We start from the raw sequence: 21,060 nt of genomic DNA on the forward strand, positions 1-21,060 counted from the left end.
ATGCCTGTCACCAGTGAATCTGAGAATTTAAGAACAGTTTGGATTTATACCTAAAATGTGATAATCCCGGATTGTGTGCTTTGTAAACTTTATAAAAACATACAAATATTCTGTGAAAAGGTGAAAATGGGCATGTTCGACCCAGTCTATACCTGTATAAAGTTAGCATACCTGTATAAAGTTAGCATAGTAATTAAAATTACATTGGCTGAAAATCGATGAGAATTTCATATACTGTCGAATGGCATGTTATTCCGTAAAAAATAAAATGAAATTAAATTTTAAAAAAAAAGATAAATAAAAAAGAAATATTGGAATCTGAAGATAAAGAAAGGAAGCAGTAGACAAAATGTGGGGAAATGACTCCAGTCCCAGGAAGAGGTAAAGGGGGGATCACCAGAAAAGCTGCTGGGGGGAAGCTTCCCCCCAGCCGCCTGTCTGTGACACCCAAAAGGGACATTATGGGTGAGGAACCCTGCCCCCCAGGAAAGGAAGTGGGGCCGAAGCGAAGCACGTGCCGGTGCTTTATGTGTAGGCATTGAGGCGTTCTTTGGAACGGGTGGAATGGATGTCGTGAAGCTCTTGCTCCTCCTTGGATTTGATGTCCTCATACTTCTGCATCTTGCAGGCATCCTTCACGTAGGCCCAGTTGGACGAGAGCACCATCAAGTAATGAATCTGGAAGAAGAGGTCGCCAAGGACTGTTAGTAAAGTACGCAATAAAATACCACAATACACACATATGCAAGAAAGAGCATTGAGCAAAGCCAAAAAAAAATGGAGGCATTTTGCGCCTTTCAAAATTTTCCTACACATGTCCTGTAGCCACCACAAGGTGGCGCCCTTGCACAGTGGCCAGAATGGGGTCCGGGTTTCAGAGACAGAAGCCCCAGTGCTGTCATGATGAACACATGTTCCAAGGGATTACATTTCCATGTTAACATTTCCTGCTGTCATGCTTTATGGCAACTTCATACACAGCGCTGGCAGCACATACACATCTGAACAAAGCGTTTAGGGGTAATGCTTAATACTCGTATTAATGTGATATTGTTCTACTTTAAGTATTTTATAGGTTTGCTTGAGCCGATGGATCGCTCCTAAAATAACCAAATACCATTTCAAAGAAATGTTAAAAGGCAATAAAAAAATTTGCAAATGTAATTTTGGCATATGCATTTATTTCGGTCAAACTATTTCTTGAAAAATACCGTGGTACCCTTCTGTCATGTGTTTAACTCAAATGGTCTTGCAGCAGTAGTTAGCGCATAGGCGTGTTTCATTTGGCGCCATCATCTCTGAGCATGCCTTCTTAGAAAATGGACCCTCACGTTCCCCATTCTCAGTTTCCATGGCAACCGTGTTCGATTGCATTCTCGGAGCTGAGCATCCCTCCCCTCTGGAATGGAAACCCTTCTCTTGTTATTACACTAAAATATATCCTCCCGGGGCATTTCCTAAAACAAAATTAAAACTGTGGTTTATATAATACGGTAATATGTATTGATTAATGCATGAAAATCCAGCAGCAGCCATTGACTGGAACGCTATTAGGTGCACTTGGCAAAAACTGGAAGTAGAATTGCATTTCGCAAAACATCGCAGGCCAGTTCAGACAAAGGACTATTGGTTTAATGGCCAGTGCTTTAGTGGAATTTGTTGAATAACACAGTTTATTATTATTACTCCTACTATTAGTAATAGTAGTAGTGCCAGTTTTGCTGTTATTGTCTTGTATTATTTTTATCATAATCAAATAGTTTTCCTATGGAATAATTGTGTTTAAACATGACATTATAATAACTGGAAATTCAGAGTTCTGTGGTATAAAGAGCTAAATACTTAGTTAATGCAGCTATATCTTTAAAATAGCACCTAACATGCAGTTGTAATAGTAATTTAGTGCTATTGGCATAATTAACTATACATAGTACATTGTCTTTCACTGTGTGGGGAAAATGTTAATAAACATTTAAATTCCAGCAGGTGAACAGGTAACATCATAATCTTACCATGGCAATAACCGCTGCTCCAGCTCCAGCCAGGGCGCAGACAAACAGGTGGAACGTCAGGTCCAGCTGAAAGACATTGACGTTTGAGAAAGCTTTAAGGATGAATGACAAATTACACACTCCTGACCTCCATATTTTACAGCTAAAATACACACATGGTGTTGATTTAATAATTCAATACAAAATTACTAATACATAAATCAATTACAGTATAAGACATGAGACTTAGTAGACTCCAATGGTTTTTCCATCATGTGCTCAAAATTGTCTTCACTTCAATGAGCTGAACTCACTCGTCATGTACGATGAAGACTAGGTAAGATCTCGTCAAATCATGCGATATTTAGTGTACGTTGCTACAGTTCAGCCACAGTTCTCAGTGTACATTGTGTTCTTAATGTACAAACACATAATGAATGGATCCCACTGACCTCATTAGACTCACACATCTTGAAAAATTTCTCTGATCCCGTACAAACCTTCTTCTCCTCCCCAATAGGTACAATTCCTAGAGTCAAACAGAAGTGTCAATAAAACAGTCAATAAAATGCAGAAATGTGATCAGACTGAGCCACAAATGGCAGATCTCTCTCTCTCTCCCTGGATCAAGTCAACACATAACTGTGCAAAAGCACAAACTCTATCTGACTTTTTGTATCCTTGTTTTGACTATGAATATTTCTTCTGGTTGCCAGTGTCGGCGTGCATTTCCAAGTTCTATTGTTCTAACATAGAAATGTGTCAGTGACTGTAGGCAGTTTACCGCTGTGTATCTGACACCACATGTCGCCTTGGATAAAGGCGTCAGCTAGATACTAGTTAATAATCATTGTAAATACTTTTGGGCAGAAGCATCTGCTTTAAAAGTAGATGCAAACATATGCATTAACATTACCTTTAATTATAAATGTATCCATTAAGCTGCATATTTCACCTCCCAGCTTGGTCTGCCCTCCTGTCGTGAACTCTCTCAAAATGAAGAACTCACTCATTTTGCCTGCCGCCTTGGCTAAGAGTCTGGGAGTGATGACTGACTGAAGCCCGTCTTGCTCTCAACGTACCAAAGCCATAACCCGGACCTGCAGATACATCGTACATAACATCCACAGGATCCATGCCCATCTAACAGACTCTGTGCAACTCCCAGTCCAGGCCTTGGTGATATATCACCTGGACTATTGCAACTCTCTATTTGGCCTTCCGCCTACTGCCATCAAACCTATATAGCTGATATCGAATGCTGCTGCACAAGTTGTGTTCGACCTGCTCAGGTGTTCCTATGTATCCCCCTCCTTGTTTCTTTGGAGTGCTTTCCTATAACTGCCTGGATCAAATTCATGACTCTGTTTATAGCCTACAAAACCATCATTGGAACTGCTCCCTGACATCTACAAGACCTAATCACTCACTACACCCCAACCAGACTGCTAGATGGTCCCACGCACAAAAGGTCCAAAAAGAAAAGCACAAAGGTTTTTGGTTCTGGCTCCAGTGTGGTGGAATGACCTCCCCCTTTCACTCAGAACTACTGAATCTCTGTTTACATTTAAGAAGGGTCCTAAAACTCATCTCTTCCAGACTCACTTCTCCGATGATCTCTTAAGTGCATGTTAATGTATAAATGTTTATCCTCAATAACTGTGTGATCATAACTGTTGAATAACACAAACCTTCATGCAGCTTCTCGTGTGATGTACATTAGTTCATATGGTGGAAAGTAACAAACTGTACTGTACTTAAGGATCACACGTCTACATCTGTGTCTCTCTTTCTGCTGATGTAATGCACAAACTGTATTTTCTATGAGATGTACGTTGCTTTGGAGAAAAGTGTCTGCCAAATGAACAAATGCAAATGTAAAGTGACTTACAATTTGAAGCTACCTACAATTATTTACCCATTTCAGCATTTTTACTGGAGAAATTTAGGATAACTACCTTTTTCGAGGGGATTGCAGCAACAGGTGAGATTCAAAACCCACAAACTTCAGAGCCAAAGGCAGCAGCTGTAACCACTACACATCAGCTGCCCCCATGTATAAGTATAAAAACAGAAAGACCAGTCCAATCCACAGTCCACCACGAAAAAGGGAAGTGATGTAATGAGGCTTGGTAACACCTACCAAACTGGCGGAGGTCTAAACACAGGTTGGCACTTTCAACGACAGTGGTGTTCTGGCAGATTGACCAGATGTTGAAGTACATGAAGACAGGCAGGGAGGTGAAGGCCGTCACTCCCAGCCAGGCCAGCATGAAGATGTAGGTCAGCATGATGAACTGCACAAGGAGACAAACAGCATGCGACAAAGCCGTGCTCGGTTATACCCAAGATTCCGTGCATTTTCAAGTTCAGTGAGGCTGCACGTGGGTTTCCACTGAGCTGTCAGGGTACCACAAGATAACATGCTCACAATCTGAGGATACCACAGGTTATGTGCAGGGAAGAGCATTATCACCATGGGCACCATCACCTCCCTTTAAAAGATAAGAGTTTTTAAGGATTTCTTTCTTACCCAGGCACTAACACAGCGGCCACAGGTGGTGATCTTAAAATCTCCATACAGATCTCTGATGGCCCCAGTGGTGAAGAACCCTTCCACCATCAGCAGAATTCCATACACGAAGAAGGCAGATGCAATACCGTAAATCACATACTTAATGATATCAATCCTGGAAAATAGAAAGACAACATAAATATCATGTCTAACTATTTCAAAGCTCAGCTAGAAATAAAAAGTTCACTTCATCCATTAATTATGACAGTTTGAATGAGGGTTGATTCTACATAACTCTTTAGATTGTTGCATTTCATATACATCTCCGTCTAGGATAAAATAGGAATTAAGCAAAATATTTCAAATTGGATTGATTTTAGACACAAGAACATGTAAAAAGCAAAAGGAATGTTGTAATGCAAGCTGACTGTTAAGTCACACCCACACACACACACACACACACACACACACACACACACACACACACACACACACAATTGAATAATATTGTATCAGTCACAGTGAAGCTCCAATGCAATTAAACTGATGCGTCTGTTCTCCAGATGTTCTTATAATCATATCGATAAAGTATTGCTCATTTCAAAGACTGTATAATAGAAATACTGGTTGTTAGCATATAAATTATAAATATTAATTTTCTTTAGCATATAAATTACTTTGTTGAAAAAAAGACTTCAGTTTTAGATTTTATTAGATATGCAAAGAAGGATGAAATAAGGCAGGAAAGTAAAATTGAAAAGAAACCCAAAAATCTGAGGTGCTTACATAGTGAAGACATCCAGAGAGTCCATGGGTCCCCGCACCACCTCAAAGTAGTTCTGCAAGATGGTAACGGTGCCCGAGAGCGCCTCGTGCCCGCAACCGCAGAAGAGGGCCACGCCCGCATAAAGCAGGATGGTGGCGATCAGCGACGGGTACGGGATACCCCCCAGGCATTTGATGCAACACTCAAAACACCCTAAGGAATCAAGAAAAAAAAAAAAAGTTTGCAGTGCAGTCTGGAACAAGAATATCTATATATACACACACACACACACACACACACACACACACACACACACCTGAAACTGCTTGTCCCATACAGGGCTGCAGGGAGCCAGAGCCTAGCCCAGCAACAGTTGGCGTAGGTCTGGAGGGGGAGGGGACACATCCAGGACTGGACACTAGTCCATTGCAAGGCACTCCAGCAGGACTCGAACCCCAGACCCACCAGAGAGCAGGACCCAGCCAAATCCACTGCGCCACCGCACCCCCCACCCACATCTAATTTAGTATATTTATACTAAACTATGTGTGTGCAGTACCGTGTAAAAGGCTTGTGAAAAATGCTGAAAAACAGAGATGTTTTCAAGAATGTGTCAAGTCCGTGCCCACAACGCAACCGACAGCACCCGATGATGCTCCTGCACCTGATTGATGACTCACCCTTTAAAAGACCCTTCTCCATTCCCATGCCTTTGCGGAATCTCGTCAGGGACAACCGCCCTTCTCCGTGACGCTTCGCTCACATGCTTCGCTAGCTCTCAGTTCACATTCTCCGGTTTTCGACTCCTCGCTTCGTTTCCCGACCAAGTCCATGGATCCTTGTTCCTGTCCTGTTCGCCACTCGACTGACCCTTTGCTAAGTCCCCTGACCTCGCCTCTACTCCAGACGAACGACACTGCACTCGGGATCCGGGACGGCTGAACCCAATGTTTCGTGGGACAGAATGCCATTATTTTTTTTTCTGCAATTTTTAAACAATAAACTAGCTAGAAATTGCAGTAAACAGAAATAACCTAAATCAAATCAATATTTGGTGTGACCACAATTTGCCTTTAAAACAGCATCATGTTCTTTTAGCTACACATGCACGCAGTTAAGGTACTAGGTTGATAGGTTGTTCCAAGCATCTCGGAGAACTTGCCACAGTTCTTCTGCACACTTTGTCTCCCTTGTTTTTGTCTCTGCATGTCAACCCAGACTGGATCAATGATGGTGGCTCCGTAGAGTCCTGGTCTCAACATCTGTATCATCTGTTGCAGGATTCCTTGTTCTTCTTTTCGCTGAAGATAGTCCTCATGATTTTGACCCTGTGTTTGGGGCCATTGTCATGCTGCAGAGTAACTTTGGGACTGATCAGATGCCTCCTGATGATGTTACATGATGGATTAGAATCTGCCTATACTTCTCAGCAGTGCAGGGGCCATTATTTTTGACCAAATCACCAACTGCATTTGCCTAAATGCAGCCCCAAACTTGCAGGGAACATCCACCGTGCTTAACTTGCCCGCAGACACAAATCCATGTAGTGTCCTCCAGTCCTTTGGCCGACAGCCGGCTGTCTACTACAGCCAAAAACTCAAAATTTTAACTCATCAGTCCAGAGCATCTGCTACCTTTCTTTTGCCCCTGAGTCCTTGAGTTTTCATGCACAGGTGAGTCGCTTGGCTTCCTTTCCAACTCAGAGGATTGGCTGTTTGGTTGCAACTCTTCCATGAAAACCCTTCTTTACAAGACTTCTCCAGACTGTAGATGGTGTACCAGGGTCGCAGTGGGTTTTTTTTTCAGCTGATAGCGGTACTGGACATCTTCTGATTTCAAAGGAACTAAAGATCAGTTCCACTGCACCCTGAACTAAAGATCCCATCCACTGCACTCCGTTTCTCTGACCAACCACTGTGTACCATGTCTTCAAATGTGCTCAAAGCTGCTTCTGCAGAAGAGCATAGACAACACATCCGGACATTCCTTTCTGCTGTAAAATTTCTGCTCGGGAGATACCTTGCTGATGCAGCATGAGCACCTTGTAAGATCTGAAGGTTTAACTGCCACACTTTCCACAACCTCATCTTTTTAGTATGATTTTTCCTCACGCTGTTTTATCCCCGAGGGGTGCGGTGGTGCAGTGGTGCAGTGGGTTGGACCATGGTCCTGCTCTCTAGTGGGTCTGGGGTTCGAGTCCTGCTTGGGGTGCCTTGCGATGGACTGGTGTCCTGTCCTGGGTGTGTCCCCTCCCCCTCCGGCCTTACGCCCTGTGTTACCGGGTAGGCTCCGGTTCCCCGTGACCCCGTATTGGACAAGCGGTTCTGAAAGTGTGTGTGTGTGTGTGTGTGTGTGTGTGTGTGTGTGTGTGTGTGTGTGTTTTATTCCCTCTACACAGCTGTTTTTGTTTCAGGTGATCAGTTTGCTTCAATTTACACATTATGTCATCGATCATAGCACCTGTTTGTTATATTTCTTTAATCATGAACTGGACTATACAAATTAAAAGAACTTTTTTATCTTTTTTTTTAAAATAATAGTCTGGAAAGCAGTCTGTAACTGCTACTTTGTTTTTAACAAAATGCTGAAATCTCACTGTAATATTTCAGTTTTTTAGCAAAAGGAATGTTTGAAAAGGCGAAATACACTCTTTCCAATTGATACACTAATGCAGAAGACATAAGAATCTTCTACGACAAATATTTTTTGTGAAAAATCTAAAGTGCCTAACACTTTCACATAGTACTCTGTATATATAGGATATGTAATATAGGATTAGATATAGGATATGTATCTCTTTATATACACACTCACACACACACACTGCTACTAGGGTCTGTAATTAACCAAATATTTACTTCAATAAAGCCACTAAGGACTAAGGTTAAATGCAGAAATCACCATCAGTTAGCAGATGAACCATGAAGTTCTGCATACAAAACAAAAATCTGTAGTAATTTAGATAGTAATGCATTAAAAATGATGCATTCATTCTTCCATTTATGTGGCTCAAAATCCCATTGCTGTGAAAATCCTGGGTACAGCTAAGACACTGTCCACTTGAAGAAATTATAGGAACATGTATAAATTGATTTTATATCTTGCTGTCTGTTTCAATAACATTTTAATTTGAATCACAGCACAAGAATCATGAAATTTCAGATATGTTGTTGCCTGGAAGGTGTACATCTGTGGTAAGAGCTGTGCAACTTTAAGCACAGTGGGAACAGAAAACAATGGGAGACAAAAATATCCACCCCAAAAAGGGCATCTATTCTCCTGTCTCCCAGAGCCGTGGATTCAAAGAAGCCACCAACCTGGTCTTAAAATATTCCTTCACAGCAAAGCAATGAGTGCACAGCCAGACCTACTACTTGTTAAGCAACCTGACTTTTAACAATCAAACAACTGCTCTAATGTCTGTTTCTATGGTGAACACTAAGTGGTAAACAAAATTTTTGAAGATGTGTGAAAAATGGAAAAGCACGAGCTCTTCTACGGTGTTTGCTAAGTTAGAGTTAGGGTTAAGGTTAGGGTTAATAGACTTCTTAAGGGTACTACAGCTGGAGCTGAGATTCAACTTCAGCTCCAAAGCAGGTCTAACCACTACACTACCTGCTCTCCCTGCAAGATAAATAAAATAAATAAAATGGACAAATAGCATTTCAATGCACGTTGAGTGCAGTTCTTTGATGTATGTCTTTGAAATTGCCAGTAAGTCTGTAACTGATTGTATGCATTCATTACTATCCGCTGTTTATTATCACATTTACTATTGAATTTTTTTAGGGTTATTTATAATTTCATTGGGAGCTGCGGTGGTGCAGCCGGTTTGGCCTGTGTCTGCTCTCTGGTGGGTCTGGGGTTCAAGTCCTGCTTGGGTTGCCTTGTGATGGACTAGCATCCCACCCTGGGTGTTTCCCTTCCCCCCCACAAGGGCTAGGCTTTGGCTCGCCGTGACCCTGCTCGGGAGAAGCGGCTTCAGTGTGTGTGTATTATTTCATTTACTTATTAGGACCATTTATTACTTCACTTACTGTTTATGAAAGAATTCTGTGAAGATATTCAGTTTGATTTTGATTATCATTATTATTATTTTTCTCAGGCTGCTCACGGCGGGGAAAGCAACACCTTCACCTCTCTGCCTTGGGCTGTGCTGAGAGGCTCTGGTATTGCTTATGCCTGGAGCCTCGACTGGAATGACAAGTATCTCTGCCTGTGCTCTGAGTGGGGCAGGTGCTGGAGAACATTTGTGGTTCACATAACACAAATGGAATCTGCTGTATGTAGCATCCTAAAGCTTTTTACAGGTGCTTGCTTCCTTTTGCAGTTGAGTTAATGTTGAGTATTATATTCATACATATATATACTATATATAATATGCTATATGCAAAAAGTATTTAACTAAAGTGTACACTCACTTTATTTGACCCATCCATTCCTTTTTATCCAGTCTACCGAAAAAATTTTTCCAACTGTACATCCCTACATTAAATGTTGCAATACACACACACATTTTCAGAACCGCTCGTCCCATACAGGATCACGGGGAACCGGAGCCTACCAGGTAACAAAGGGCGTAAGGCCAGAGGGGGAGGGGACACACCCAGGATGGGACGCCAGTCCATCGCAAGGCACCCCAAGTGGGACTTGAACCCCAGATCCACTGGAGAGCAGGACTGTGGTCCAACCCACTGCACCACCATACTCCCATCTTAATGTTGCAATACTGACTCCTAATGTACCTTATTGGTGAAATTCTGTTTTTGAATTAAATTGCAGATTTTGGGGAGGTGCTTGGACAGCTTCCGAGAAATATATCCAAAAACCATTTGATGGGTCTCAGGAGGATATATGAATGTGAAATTAATTTACTTTATATACCAACTTGCATGGCTCTCGAAATAAATTTACCTTACAATCCGAAGAAGAAAATCAGGTGCCATCTGAACATGACTCATTCTGCCTTGATGCAGTTTCTTCTCCACTTAAATAATGAAAATGTTAGCTGTGGTGTCTAATATTCTCTTTCTTTCTACCAGTTACTCAACCGTAAAATCCTCGTGAAATATTTATAGGAAAATAGAGAGCTTATCAACACTGCCCCTTATTTTAATTCTTATTTAGTCTGAATTGCTCTGTTTACAGAAATGGTGCAGAAAAAGAAATGTACCAGTTTTAGCAGAGCCATCATTTCCGCTAAAGGAGTTCATATAAGGATCCCAACATCAGTTTCTACATGCTTATGATATCCATATCAATAATTCAGTTTTTTATTTTGCTTTCATTATTTGTGCTTTCGATCTTAATATTATATTCTGCATGTGCTAAGTGATTGTTTTAAATATCCATGAAATGATCTGAAAATGATCTCAGTGTTCTATTGTTTATTATGATTTTTTAAGGCTTATGAAATTGTATGTACAAAAAATCTCAAAAAAATTCTGGACGTAACATTTAAACCCCAAACATCTGGACAGTATCCCATACATCCTGCCACTTTAGACACAGTGTAATATTTTTATTTAGAGAAGTTAGACCTTTTTGTTCACACTGCCAGTTTATTAGGTACATCTATCAAATCGCATGTTGCGCTTCCTTTAAACTTCAGAACTGCATGAATTTGCGTGGGCGGGGTTCCCACATGGTGATGGATGTGTTGTTTGGGAATGTACCATGTAGGAATTACTGGATGGCTGCACAGTCTTCCTGCGAACAGGCCTTTCCACCTCATCCCAAAGATTCTTGGTAGGGTTGAGATCCAGGGACTGTGCAGATCACTGGAACTTTGAAAACTCCCTGTAATTTTTCTGGAACCATTTGGTGGCTATACAGTCCTTGTGACATGGTGTCCATCCGAGTGTAGATAAACTGCAACCATGAAAGGATGAAATTGGTCAGCATTAATGTTCAAATACACCTTGCCGTTCAGATGTTCTTCACCGAGTATCGATGGGCTCTAAGGTGTACTAGGAAAACCTCCTCCACACCATCAAAGTGCCACCACTGTGGACTCATATTGCTTGCACCACATTCTGATTCTGACAGCATGATGCAAAAGGTACCTGGGTTTGTCCAACAAAGCAACTTTTTTTCCACTTTTCAACGGTCCAGTTTTTCAGCTCCTGTACCCACTGGAGACACATGTTTTTGTTTTTGCTGGTCTTTGATTCCAGTTGCCCAAAGTGTGATAGGTGGTGGATTCTGAGATGGTTGTGGCCTGTCTGTTTGCTTGTACAATTCTTGCTATTGTCCACAAGCTCTTTTCGTCCAAACGATAACCTTTCACTGGCAGTATTGTGCTTTTCGCACCATTCTCGACAAACCCTTGAAAAGGTTTTGAGTGAAAAGCCCAGAACCAACACTGTTACATCAAGAAGAGTGTCTGTTATGTTCTCTTTTTTACTTTTGCCCTCCCCCGATTTGGATCTGGTGTCACACCTGTCCACTGGTGTCAAGTTTGAACTTCGGGATCCAACCGACGGACTCAGATGCGGTAGCATGTTTATTCAATTGGGGTAGGCAAGAGAATCGTCAGGGGCGGGCACAGGTCAAGCGATCAGCAAACATCACAAAGAGGGTAGGCAGAAGTCAGAACTGAGGAAACAAGAGCAAGGAGTCAAGGAACCGAACAGGAGGAATCACACCGGTGAAGAACTCAGAACGATACAAAACACTGTGGTTGCTCTAGACGAGGTTCCGCATGCAGGAATGTTCAAGCCATCGGTGTCCAGGAGAGCTAGATGTGATTTGCTAAATTGGAATGACGGGACTTCCCACATGTTGAAAAGATTCTTCCTCAAGGCTGTTTGGGAGCTTGCATGTGGATTAACAAAACACGTCTAGCATGATTTTGATATTGCGCTCTCTTCCTCTTTACTTTCTTGCTGGTACTTTCATTGCTTCTTTGAATCACTTCTATACTGCTTGTATAGACGCTTTTGTACACTTCTTTTATAAAAGTAGTGTAGGCAGGAAGGTAGAAGAAGGCTTTGTTTAGGGTTTTGACCTCTTTTTGTTTCTGGGTTTGAGTTAGAAAGTGGCTTGTCTAACAGGGTTAGGTCAGTTAGGTTTTTTCCTTGTTTTTTGAATACCCTTTTCCATCTGTTCACTTTTGTGAGGTTGTCTTGTTCTTTATTTTGTAAACTTTGATTATTTGCCCTTTCACCAGAATATTAAGCACACACTCTTGGCTGTTCACGCCATTTGTTGTCTCGTCAATGCATAACTCATTACTTGGTACAAAATCTTTGTCACACCTCTTGACACCCATAGACAACCTTGGGATCACAACACACCTAGCACCAACTATGCTTCGTTCAAAGTCAGTTGTTTTGTCGATTCCAACACTCGGTTGAACTTTGATGCTGAAAACACCGCTCTGCTTCATTTGTACCATCCACTACAATTATGTTACTTATGGAATGATCAATTTGTGTGAAGACAGGTGCTGTACAAAATAAACTGGGAACTCAGCATATACACAGCAATGTGTATACTGCAATCTGTGCCATAAAGAAGGCAGAGACTGCTGTGTGGAGTGTGGTGCACACGCAGAAAGCAAATGTTGACAAATTACATGACTTGTAAATGGAATTGGAAACTATTTTGGAGATAGAGTCATGAAAGGTATTGCCCTTCTTTTGTCCTAACTGCAAAGAGGGAATATTGAGAAATGAAATGTGTGTGTCTGAACTATAGTTACACTTAATTTCTACAACACCACAGCCAAAGCTATGCTGCATCCAACTGTCAAAACATGATAGTAAAGGTTTAATAAGCAAATTTAACCAAAAATGACAAATGGTGACTTCACTGTGGAGACACAGGGAGCTCCATGCATAATTTAGTGACAGCACAGAGGAGTGCTTAGAGGTGCCTGCCGTCACAATAAATAATTCATCTTCACTGCAACGGCATTGCATTCCTTAAGGAAGCAGTGACATCACTTCCAAAAAAATCCTCATTATAGAGACAGATGCTATACTGATACATAATATGTTTTACATTAATATACCGAAATATGCATGGGAGGCATGAGGGTAGAGCATCATGTGTGCAGGCTAATTTCAAACTGCCCATGTATAACTTTGATTTACAAATGTTAGCTCAATTTTCCACTTTAATTGTAACAAAGAGGACAACATCAATTCAACATTGGGGGTTACACATTTCGAGGCACCTTACTCCATTCATAATTAAACCATTAGTATTACACTTTAAACTTAAGAACCCCAGTTTAGATCCTTAATGTTGGTCCATGATAAACAAAGCGTAAGCTTACTTATTTCGCCTCATAAAATTAGGAAAACAGCACTGACTGTGTCCTAAAATTAGGCCAATGATAATAGTTAAGTCATCATTAAAGGAAAAGATCAGCCACTGATTTTAACATGACTGCAACCTGAAATAACCCAAAAATTGTGTCTTTGTACAGTTTAAGAAGGTACTGATAAAGAGATCAGAGCTTTGCCCCTCCTCCCATGTCACCATAACCCCTCATCTGACCTCTTATCCATCTGTCTGTATCATATCAAAAGAGCCAAAGAGGGATAAGCTCTAGCATAAAGCCAAAAAGGGGTTAAGTGTCAGTCATTCTAGGATCATTGTTGTCGTCGTCTTTGTTTTATTGTTTCAAATATTTTTCATTCATTCATTCATTCATTCATTCATTCATTTATTTATTTATTTATTTTTTTTAATTTATTTATTTATTTATTTATTTGTCTTTTATCATTTTCAAACATAAATATCCACGTCAGGGTGGATAGACATTTCACAGGGTAAACAATACTGTTTAGAGCACATACTGCATAGTAAACACATCCAAATCTTTCACAGAATATCTGAAACAAATCTCTTCGCAATTAAGAAACTAATGACTTGTCCTTATTAATATGGAAGGATTTGCAATAAAAACCTGCGAAATGTTTGCTCTGATTTTGCTGATTTTTTCAATTTATCTGGTTTTCAGCTCCCCACAACTAACTCCACTGTGCATGTTTAATCGACCAGTGTGGTTGCCATGCCAACAGCTGTAAAAATTCTGAGAATAGACTTGAGTACTTTAGCGCAGTGACCCACTTACTCTATGTCAACAAATTCAGTGGGACAATTGTGAATGAAACACATTACTAGGATTAGGGTATAGGGAAGTAATGGTTTGCCAAAGACAAAATAAGTGCCAGTGATTATCTATTTCATCCAGTTACATGTAAGCCATGTGTTTTCAATCAATATAATACTATACATGTGAAATTCTGCATATGAAATTCAACATTAATGTAAAGCTATTAGGAGACCATTCTTAATCAAACGTGATCTCATTTCATTTAAGTGCTGAGACACATTTGTTTAATTTCTGTCATTTAGTCATTACAAATTAATTTCATTATCCATATGAAGAACGACTATGTAGATAAATGTACAAGTAATTTTTTCATATTTGAACATTTTAGTACTACTGAATTACAAACCACGAGGAGATTTTGGGTGGGGCCTTTGTGACTTAATATGCAGTATAAATTTTACAATGGCCTTTGGCCTAGCCATTGTTTATACTCTTTGCCCAAATAAATACACTGCTGCATTAAATTGACTAAACCACAAGTTTGTTTGTTTTTTTCCAATTTTGGTCACATTTTCAAAATTCACAGAGCAACAAATCAAATGGATAACAGACACTATAAACTATTCACAGTTTGGACATGATTCATAAATGTGTCTATTGACAGGACCAGTAACAAAATTAAAATGATTTGGAATGACCCCTTTTTTGAAAGATCATTTTTTAAAATAAAAGTCTACTGGACTCACACTAAAAATCATTTCAGCTTCTGAGGGTAATGGAATATAAAGCAGGGAACTGTGGTTCTTATTGCAGGTAGACTCATAATAAAATGTCTCAGACCGTTTCACATCACTTCTCTATAAACTCTCGAAGAATAAAACTCCATTCCAGTTTTTATTTTCCACTCCCTGAGTATTTAAACAAATTACTGATTAGTCATAGTGATTTTTAGTGCTCATTTGCATTATTTTCTCTGCTGACATCAAGCAGGTCACAGACAGACATGTTAGGTGTATTGTTTGTATTCAGTATTGACACAGACAATTTAAGTTGCACAGAAAAGTCTGAATAACTTTGAAAAACAATGCATGCTGTGGGTGCTCAAGAGAAGAAAATTATTAAGAGAAAATGTCTATATGTGCAGAACATCCAGTGATTAATATGGTGCTTTTTGGCAAAGTATTTTTTTTCTTTTTTTACTAATCAGTCAAATTACAATAAACTGAACTGTAAGTCACTGTGCTCAATATACATTTTTGCACAGAATATGGTAAACGCTTGAATACTGAATCTATGTCTGTCTAAAATAAAATTATTCTCAGTAATTCTCTCATGTTATTTCAGCCTGAGAGTCATACAATATATGTGAATTACCTTCACTAGGAAGCACTTCACCAGCCAGAGGTGGAAAAAAAACAAACAATGTTCAAACAGAAACTACGTTTTAAAAGGTTCAAAAACTTCCTGCTGAAAAAAAGTCTGCCAATCTAGAATAATCCACCAGATTTTCCTGAAGTCATGATGTGGTCTCAAGATAGTCTTTTCGTCCTATGATTCCATTGTAAAAGTTTATCATTACAAACTTTGTGGTAGATCATTGACTTCTCAGCAATCAAAACTGTGAAGGGCCAACTTGTAATGCAGAAAGAGAAATACATTGCATTTGACATATTAGGATGTATTTCATATTTTGACATAACTTCAGAAGTTAATTATTTATGTTCTCTAAATTCTCAGCTCTCAGACAGCAAGCAGCAATAGCACATTGCTTTATAATAAGAGCAATCACATCCCCATTTCTTGAAAATGCCCATAAAACCTGAGACCAGTGACTAAAGCTATAAATTAAGATGGACTTTTCACCACTGTGGTGTAAGTAATGGCCACAGCCATGTTCTCAATCTCCAGATTCTCAAAGCACTCAGTGTGTCAGTCATGCAGGAAAATAGGAAGTGACAGCAGGAGTGTCCTTGTGTGTTATTTATTGCACATATAAAACAGCCCACTGACACTGTAAGTCACCCTTAATATACTGCCAATGGGAAAAATTCTTCATATAAAATGTGAAAGGCCAGGCAGGATGGGAGGTCTTCAGTCACTTTTACTATACTATAAAAAACAAGCAAAAATTTAGCAGTGATTTCCAAAACAAAAAAAGATCAAATTGACACAAAATGACCAAACATATATGTATATAAGTGAATAATAACTATAATAAAACTGCCTCTTCTTCCAGCGCCTCCGTGAATTGAATTACGTGACACAAGTGTTGCATTATGTCAGAGACCACATGGATGCAGCCACTTGGAACCAAACAGCCCCATGTGGTGCTCTAAGGTGGCCGTGCTAAATCACTTGTTTCACAGCCAGTCTACTGACGTGCAGCTTGTCCTTACTAGGAGATGCTGCAGCACCACACTTTCACATGGCAAAAATCTGCACACAGTATCTTTTAAAATATGTAAAATGCAGGGAATGTGTGATTGATTGATTAATATCCAACTTCTGTGGACACAGAACATACGGTATCTCAAATCTCAAATATATCTACACACACATATATGTATATATATATAGATGCATACGTATATATGTGTGTGTAGAGAGAGAAAGTGGGGGGGTGGGATGGGTGTGTGTGTGTGTGTGTATATATGTATATATATATATATATATATATATATATATATACACACACACACATACACACATATATAATGTATATATTAGCTCTTTACCATGCCCTGGAGTCTGCAAAAGCTGCAGAAATAATCTTTGCATTTCCTCATAGTGTTCATCGACTCTGTTGTTAAGGGTGAATTTCTAATTTATTAAATAAATCATGGTTACAAGAGCAAATGTAATACAATACAACCCTAACCCTAATAACAAACTATATATGTGTACAGTCCTGCAGTCACTACTGCTTGACCACATGCAATAACCTGTAGACTGACATAGATTGAGACAAATGAATAAAACAAATAAATGAACAGGTAATATCATAAATCCAGTCAATGGCAACCAGTGAGCTGGGCTGTCCACAAGCCAGTGGTCATTTTCTAAATTTTGTCTGTGAGCTGACACATGAAACAAAGGCTGAGTTGAAATACATTTTTAAATATATTAAAAGCTATGATTATTTTCAAATCAGACCACCTATGGTGTAATCACTAAGCAGCTATAGCCAATAGAATGAATGACGTCACACCGAAAATAACAGCTCTGCGTCGATACTCACAGTGGTGTTGGGTGCTCGATCCAGGCATTTATTTTTTTCACTTTTTGTGACAAAGTAATTTTAATTTGTTAATGCATTCAGTAAAAAAGTGAAAACAGAAAAAAAATGCTTTTGCATCTAGTACCTGAAAATGCTGAAATATTTCCACCCAGCCAACGGCACAGTCAAAATTACGGGTACGAGTTGTAAATGGCATCCATCCCCCCAAATCCACTAAACAAACAAGAGCTGAAGAACAGAGCTGAGATGATAGAAGCACATATTGTTTTATCGTCCAAACCAAAGCAGGATTTGTAATACAACCTTATTGGGGCTAATCATTTTGAGTCATTATGGTCAAATGCCTGAAATAAATTAACATCATAATTTATTGTTTCCTATTTCATTCCAGTGGAAACCCACCTCTGTGAGGCACTACCACATATTCCACTGTACCACCTGGTAAGTCAATAGTGCCAGCTCAGGCAGGCATATTTCACTTGTTTATTTATTTATTTTAAATTATTTTATATAAAGAGCAGAATCAGTTATGAAATTGGAATATACTGATCAATATACACATTTACTGAAAAGCAAACCACATCAAAATGTGAGGAGATTTACAATACCTTTTGATGACTGTCCCTCATCCATGTCCTCTTCCATCGTGGCTTGTTGTGATTTACCGCCGACACACAAAATTCAACAGACCTGTCAGATAAGCCCTATTCTTTACTTTGCACTCTGGGAGCTCCACTGACCAGGAGCGGTGATGCCCTCAGAGCTCAGCGTTCAGACCTCCTCTCTTCCCACTTGGCTTAGAGAAGGCTCGTCAAAAGCGATTTCATTCAAATGGCTCTTCTTCCACAGAGAACAATCAACGTCTCTTGGCAGCGCTGTCCATCGGCCGAGCCACGGCAGCAACTGAAGCCCAACTGAATGTGAGGGCAGGTCTCTACTGCCTAGAAGGGGGGAAGGATGCAGTGCGCTCCCTGGTAATAGGCAACGCAGGTGTCCCTCGCAAAAAAACCTGAAAGGAGGGTGTGCGTTGGTGTGTACGCTTTGCACTGAGATCAGCTCTCAGCACAGGGAACAGATGGAGGGGAGTACTTCCGAAGTGAGCGACCACCAACCCACACTCCCCCTGTTTCTACCGTAATGGAAAAACCCAGTGGTCTACATCTACAGTGTGCTCTCCTCCTTTTAATAATTCTCACCAAGAGGGTAAGGATGATAGAAGGTGTTCAGGAAAGGAAACGTGTTTTCTGGCATTTTCATAAATGTTTCCATTCACCATCTAGAATTTAGTGTAACAAAAGAGCATTCCTTTTTACCCCATTATCTCTGACTTGCCATGATTTTCTGTCTAAAACATTCAATGCAAAACAGGTCATTTACTGCCCCTAGGACATTTAACTCATGAAGATTAAAATAATAATTCAGTAATGAAAGAATTATTCTGTAATCTCTGTTTACAGGGCTTGTATGTTTGGGCACAGTATAGTAAATCCCCGAAAGAGGGAGACAGGGCAACAACAGGCACATTGCTGTAATCTTTCGTCTGCATGCTGTCATGCGTAACACCTGCATTGCATTTACATTTATTCATTCTGAAGATGCTTTTCTCCAAAGCAATGTACAAACCAGAGTAAACAAAGTGCATCCCATCAACAGACAGCAAGATAGAGATGCACGCAAGCAATTCCACAAATCCAGGCAGCCCAAAACCACAGTTTTTACAATACGCAAATAGCAATACATAGATTTTTTTTGTTAAGCAGATAAAAGTAGTGGAACATTTGTGGAGTCAATAGGAAGACAAGAGAGAAGTGGGTCTGAAAGAAATGTGTTTTGAGACCCTTCTTAAATGTTGAAAGGGATTCAAAAACTTTGAGGGTCTGAAGGCGTTCATTCCAGCATTGAAAGTCAAAAACTTTCTGGCTTTCCATTTTGGGCCCCTTGTGAGTAAAACCACCAAGTGGCCAGAGACAGAGGAGCAAAGAGCTTTTGTTGGGATTAAGGAGTGATCAGGTCCTGTTGGTATCTGAAATGGTCTTGAAGGCTATAACGAGAGTGTTGAACTTGATATGGCAGCAACAGGAAGCCAGTGGAGAGGCATGAGGAGGAAAGATACGTAGGAATCCTTTTGTCTGGTCAAACACAACTTGGGTTGTACTGTTCTGGATCAGATGGAGAGGTTTGGTGGGGGAGGCTGGAAAGCAGGGTAGGATGGAGTTGCAATAGTCCAGGCAAGATTTCACCACGGCCTGAACCAGGAGTTGCATAGAGTTTGTTGTGAGGTAAGGGCAGATCCTGCGAATGTTATGCAGGATGTATCTGCTGGATCAGGATGTAGATTCTATATGGTGACAGACAGACAGGCTTGAGTCAATCATCACTCCCAGGCACTTAACCAGTGGGCAAAATGAATGAGTTGCCCTATTTGACAGAGACATCAAGACAGGAAGATGAACCTGCTGGGAGGTGAAAGATCTCGGTATTGGAGAGGTGGAGTTCTGGATGAGGAGGGGAGATACATGGTAGTGGAATCTGAGAGGCAAGCTGCGATACAAGATGGTATATCTGTAGCAGTGAGGGGAAAGAAAAAAAGAGGTAGGAACTGTCAGTGTAGCAGTGACAGGAGAATCTGTGAGAGGCAATGACAGAGCCAAAGGAAGAGGTGCAGAGGGCTAAGAGTAAAGGGCCGAGGACTGAGCCCTGTGGGACACTGAGAATTACAGTTACAGTTACAGAATTTCATTAAAACCTACTCATTGGGCAACAAAAAAATTCTCATATACAAGTAAAAAGGTCACAATAAGCAATCATTTCACCAATAAAATCTGAACAAACAACTGTATAGTGTATTAATGAACATTTGACCTCTGTCCATTTTTTCTTTAACAATTCCATAAAAAATGTTCAGCTAATACAGGTGCAAGTTATGCAGACAGAACACTGCTCGTAACAGCTCGACAGAGTACTGATTTATATCAATGAGATCAGAATTCTTAAAGTCACCATTTTGATCTATAAGAAACATTCACAATAACTTTGAATTTTCAAATATAAATGCCCTGATTTTGTCAGTGTAAACTGGAGGCACTTGGCTTGTCCCCTCCTCCTCTCCAATTTCTCATTATACTTCATTCCATGGTCTACATCTTGGTATGTCATGTAACTTTGACAGTTCTCACACATTTACTTGTCATCACAGTGACTTACATTTATATTTATTTATTTAGCAGATGCTTTTCTCCAAAGTGACTTCCAACAAACTCCGTGCAATGTTATCTGCCCACACACTTTATTCACCAAGGCGACTTACACTGATAGATACACTGCTTACACTGGGTCACTCATCCATACATCAGTGGAACACACGCACTCTGTCACTCACACACTATGGGGGAACCTGAACAGCATGCCTTTAGACTGTGGGAGGAAACCCACACAGACACCAGGAGAACATGTGAACTCCCCACAGACTGAGGATCAAAC

The 21,060-nt window shown here is 40.2% G+C and overlaps 1 protein-coding gene across 1 annotated transcript; it reads right to left on the reverse strand.

Annotated features, from left to right (window-relative positions):
* Positions 1 to 298: 298 nt before the first annotated feature.
* LOC108925964 (neuronal membrane glycoprotein M6-a-like) lies at positions 299 to 18,641 on the reverse strand. Its single transcript, XM_018738357.2, has 7 exons — positions 18,189 to 18,641; positions 5,293 to 5,485; positions 4,525 to 4,681; positions 4,135 to 4,288; positions 2,444 to 2,520; positions 2,013 to 2,078; positions 299 to 678 (listed from the first exon to the last, which is right to left on the reverse strand). The coding sequence occupies exons 1-7, from the start codon at positions 18,223 to 18,225 to the stop codon at positions 526 to 528; spliced, it is 837 nt and encodes a 278-aa protein (XP_018593873.1). The 5' UTR covers positions 18,226 to 18,641; the 3' UTR covers positions 299 to 525.
* Between the last annotated feature and the right edge of the window lie 2,419 nt (positions 18,642 to 21,060).

This window comes from Scleropages formosus, chromosome 3, assembly GCF_900964775.1.
Source record: "Scleropages formosus chromosome 3, fSclFor1.1, whole genome shotgun sequence".
Classification (NCBI taxonomy): domain Eukaryota; kingdom Metazoa; phylum Chordata; class Actinopteri; order Osteoglossiformes; family Osteoglossidae; genus Scleropages; species Scleropages formosus.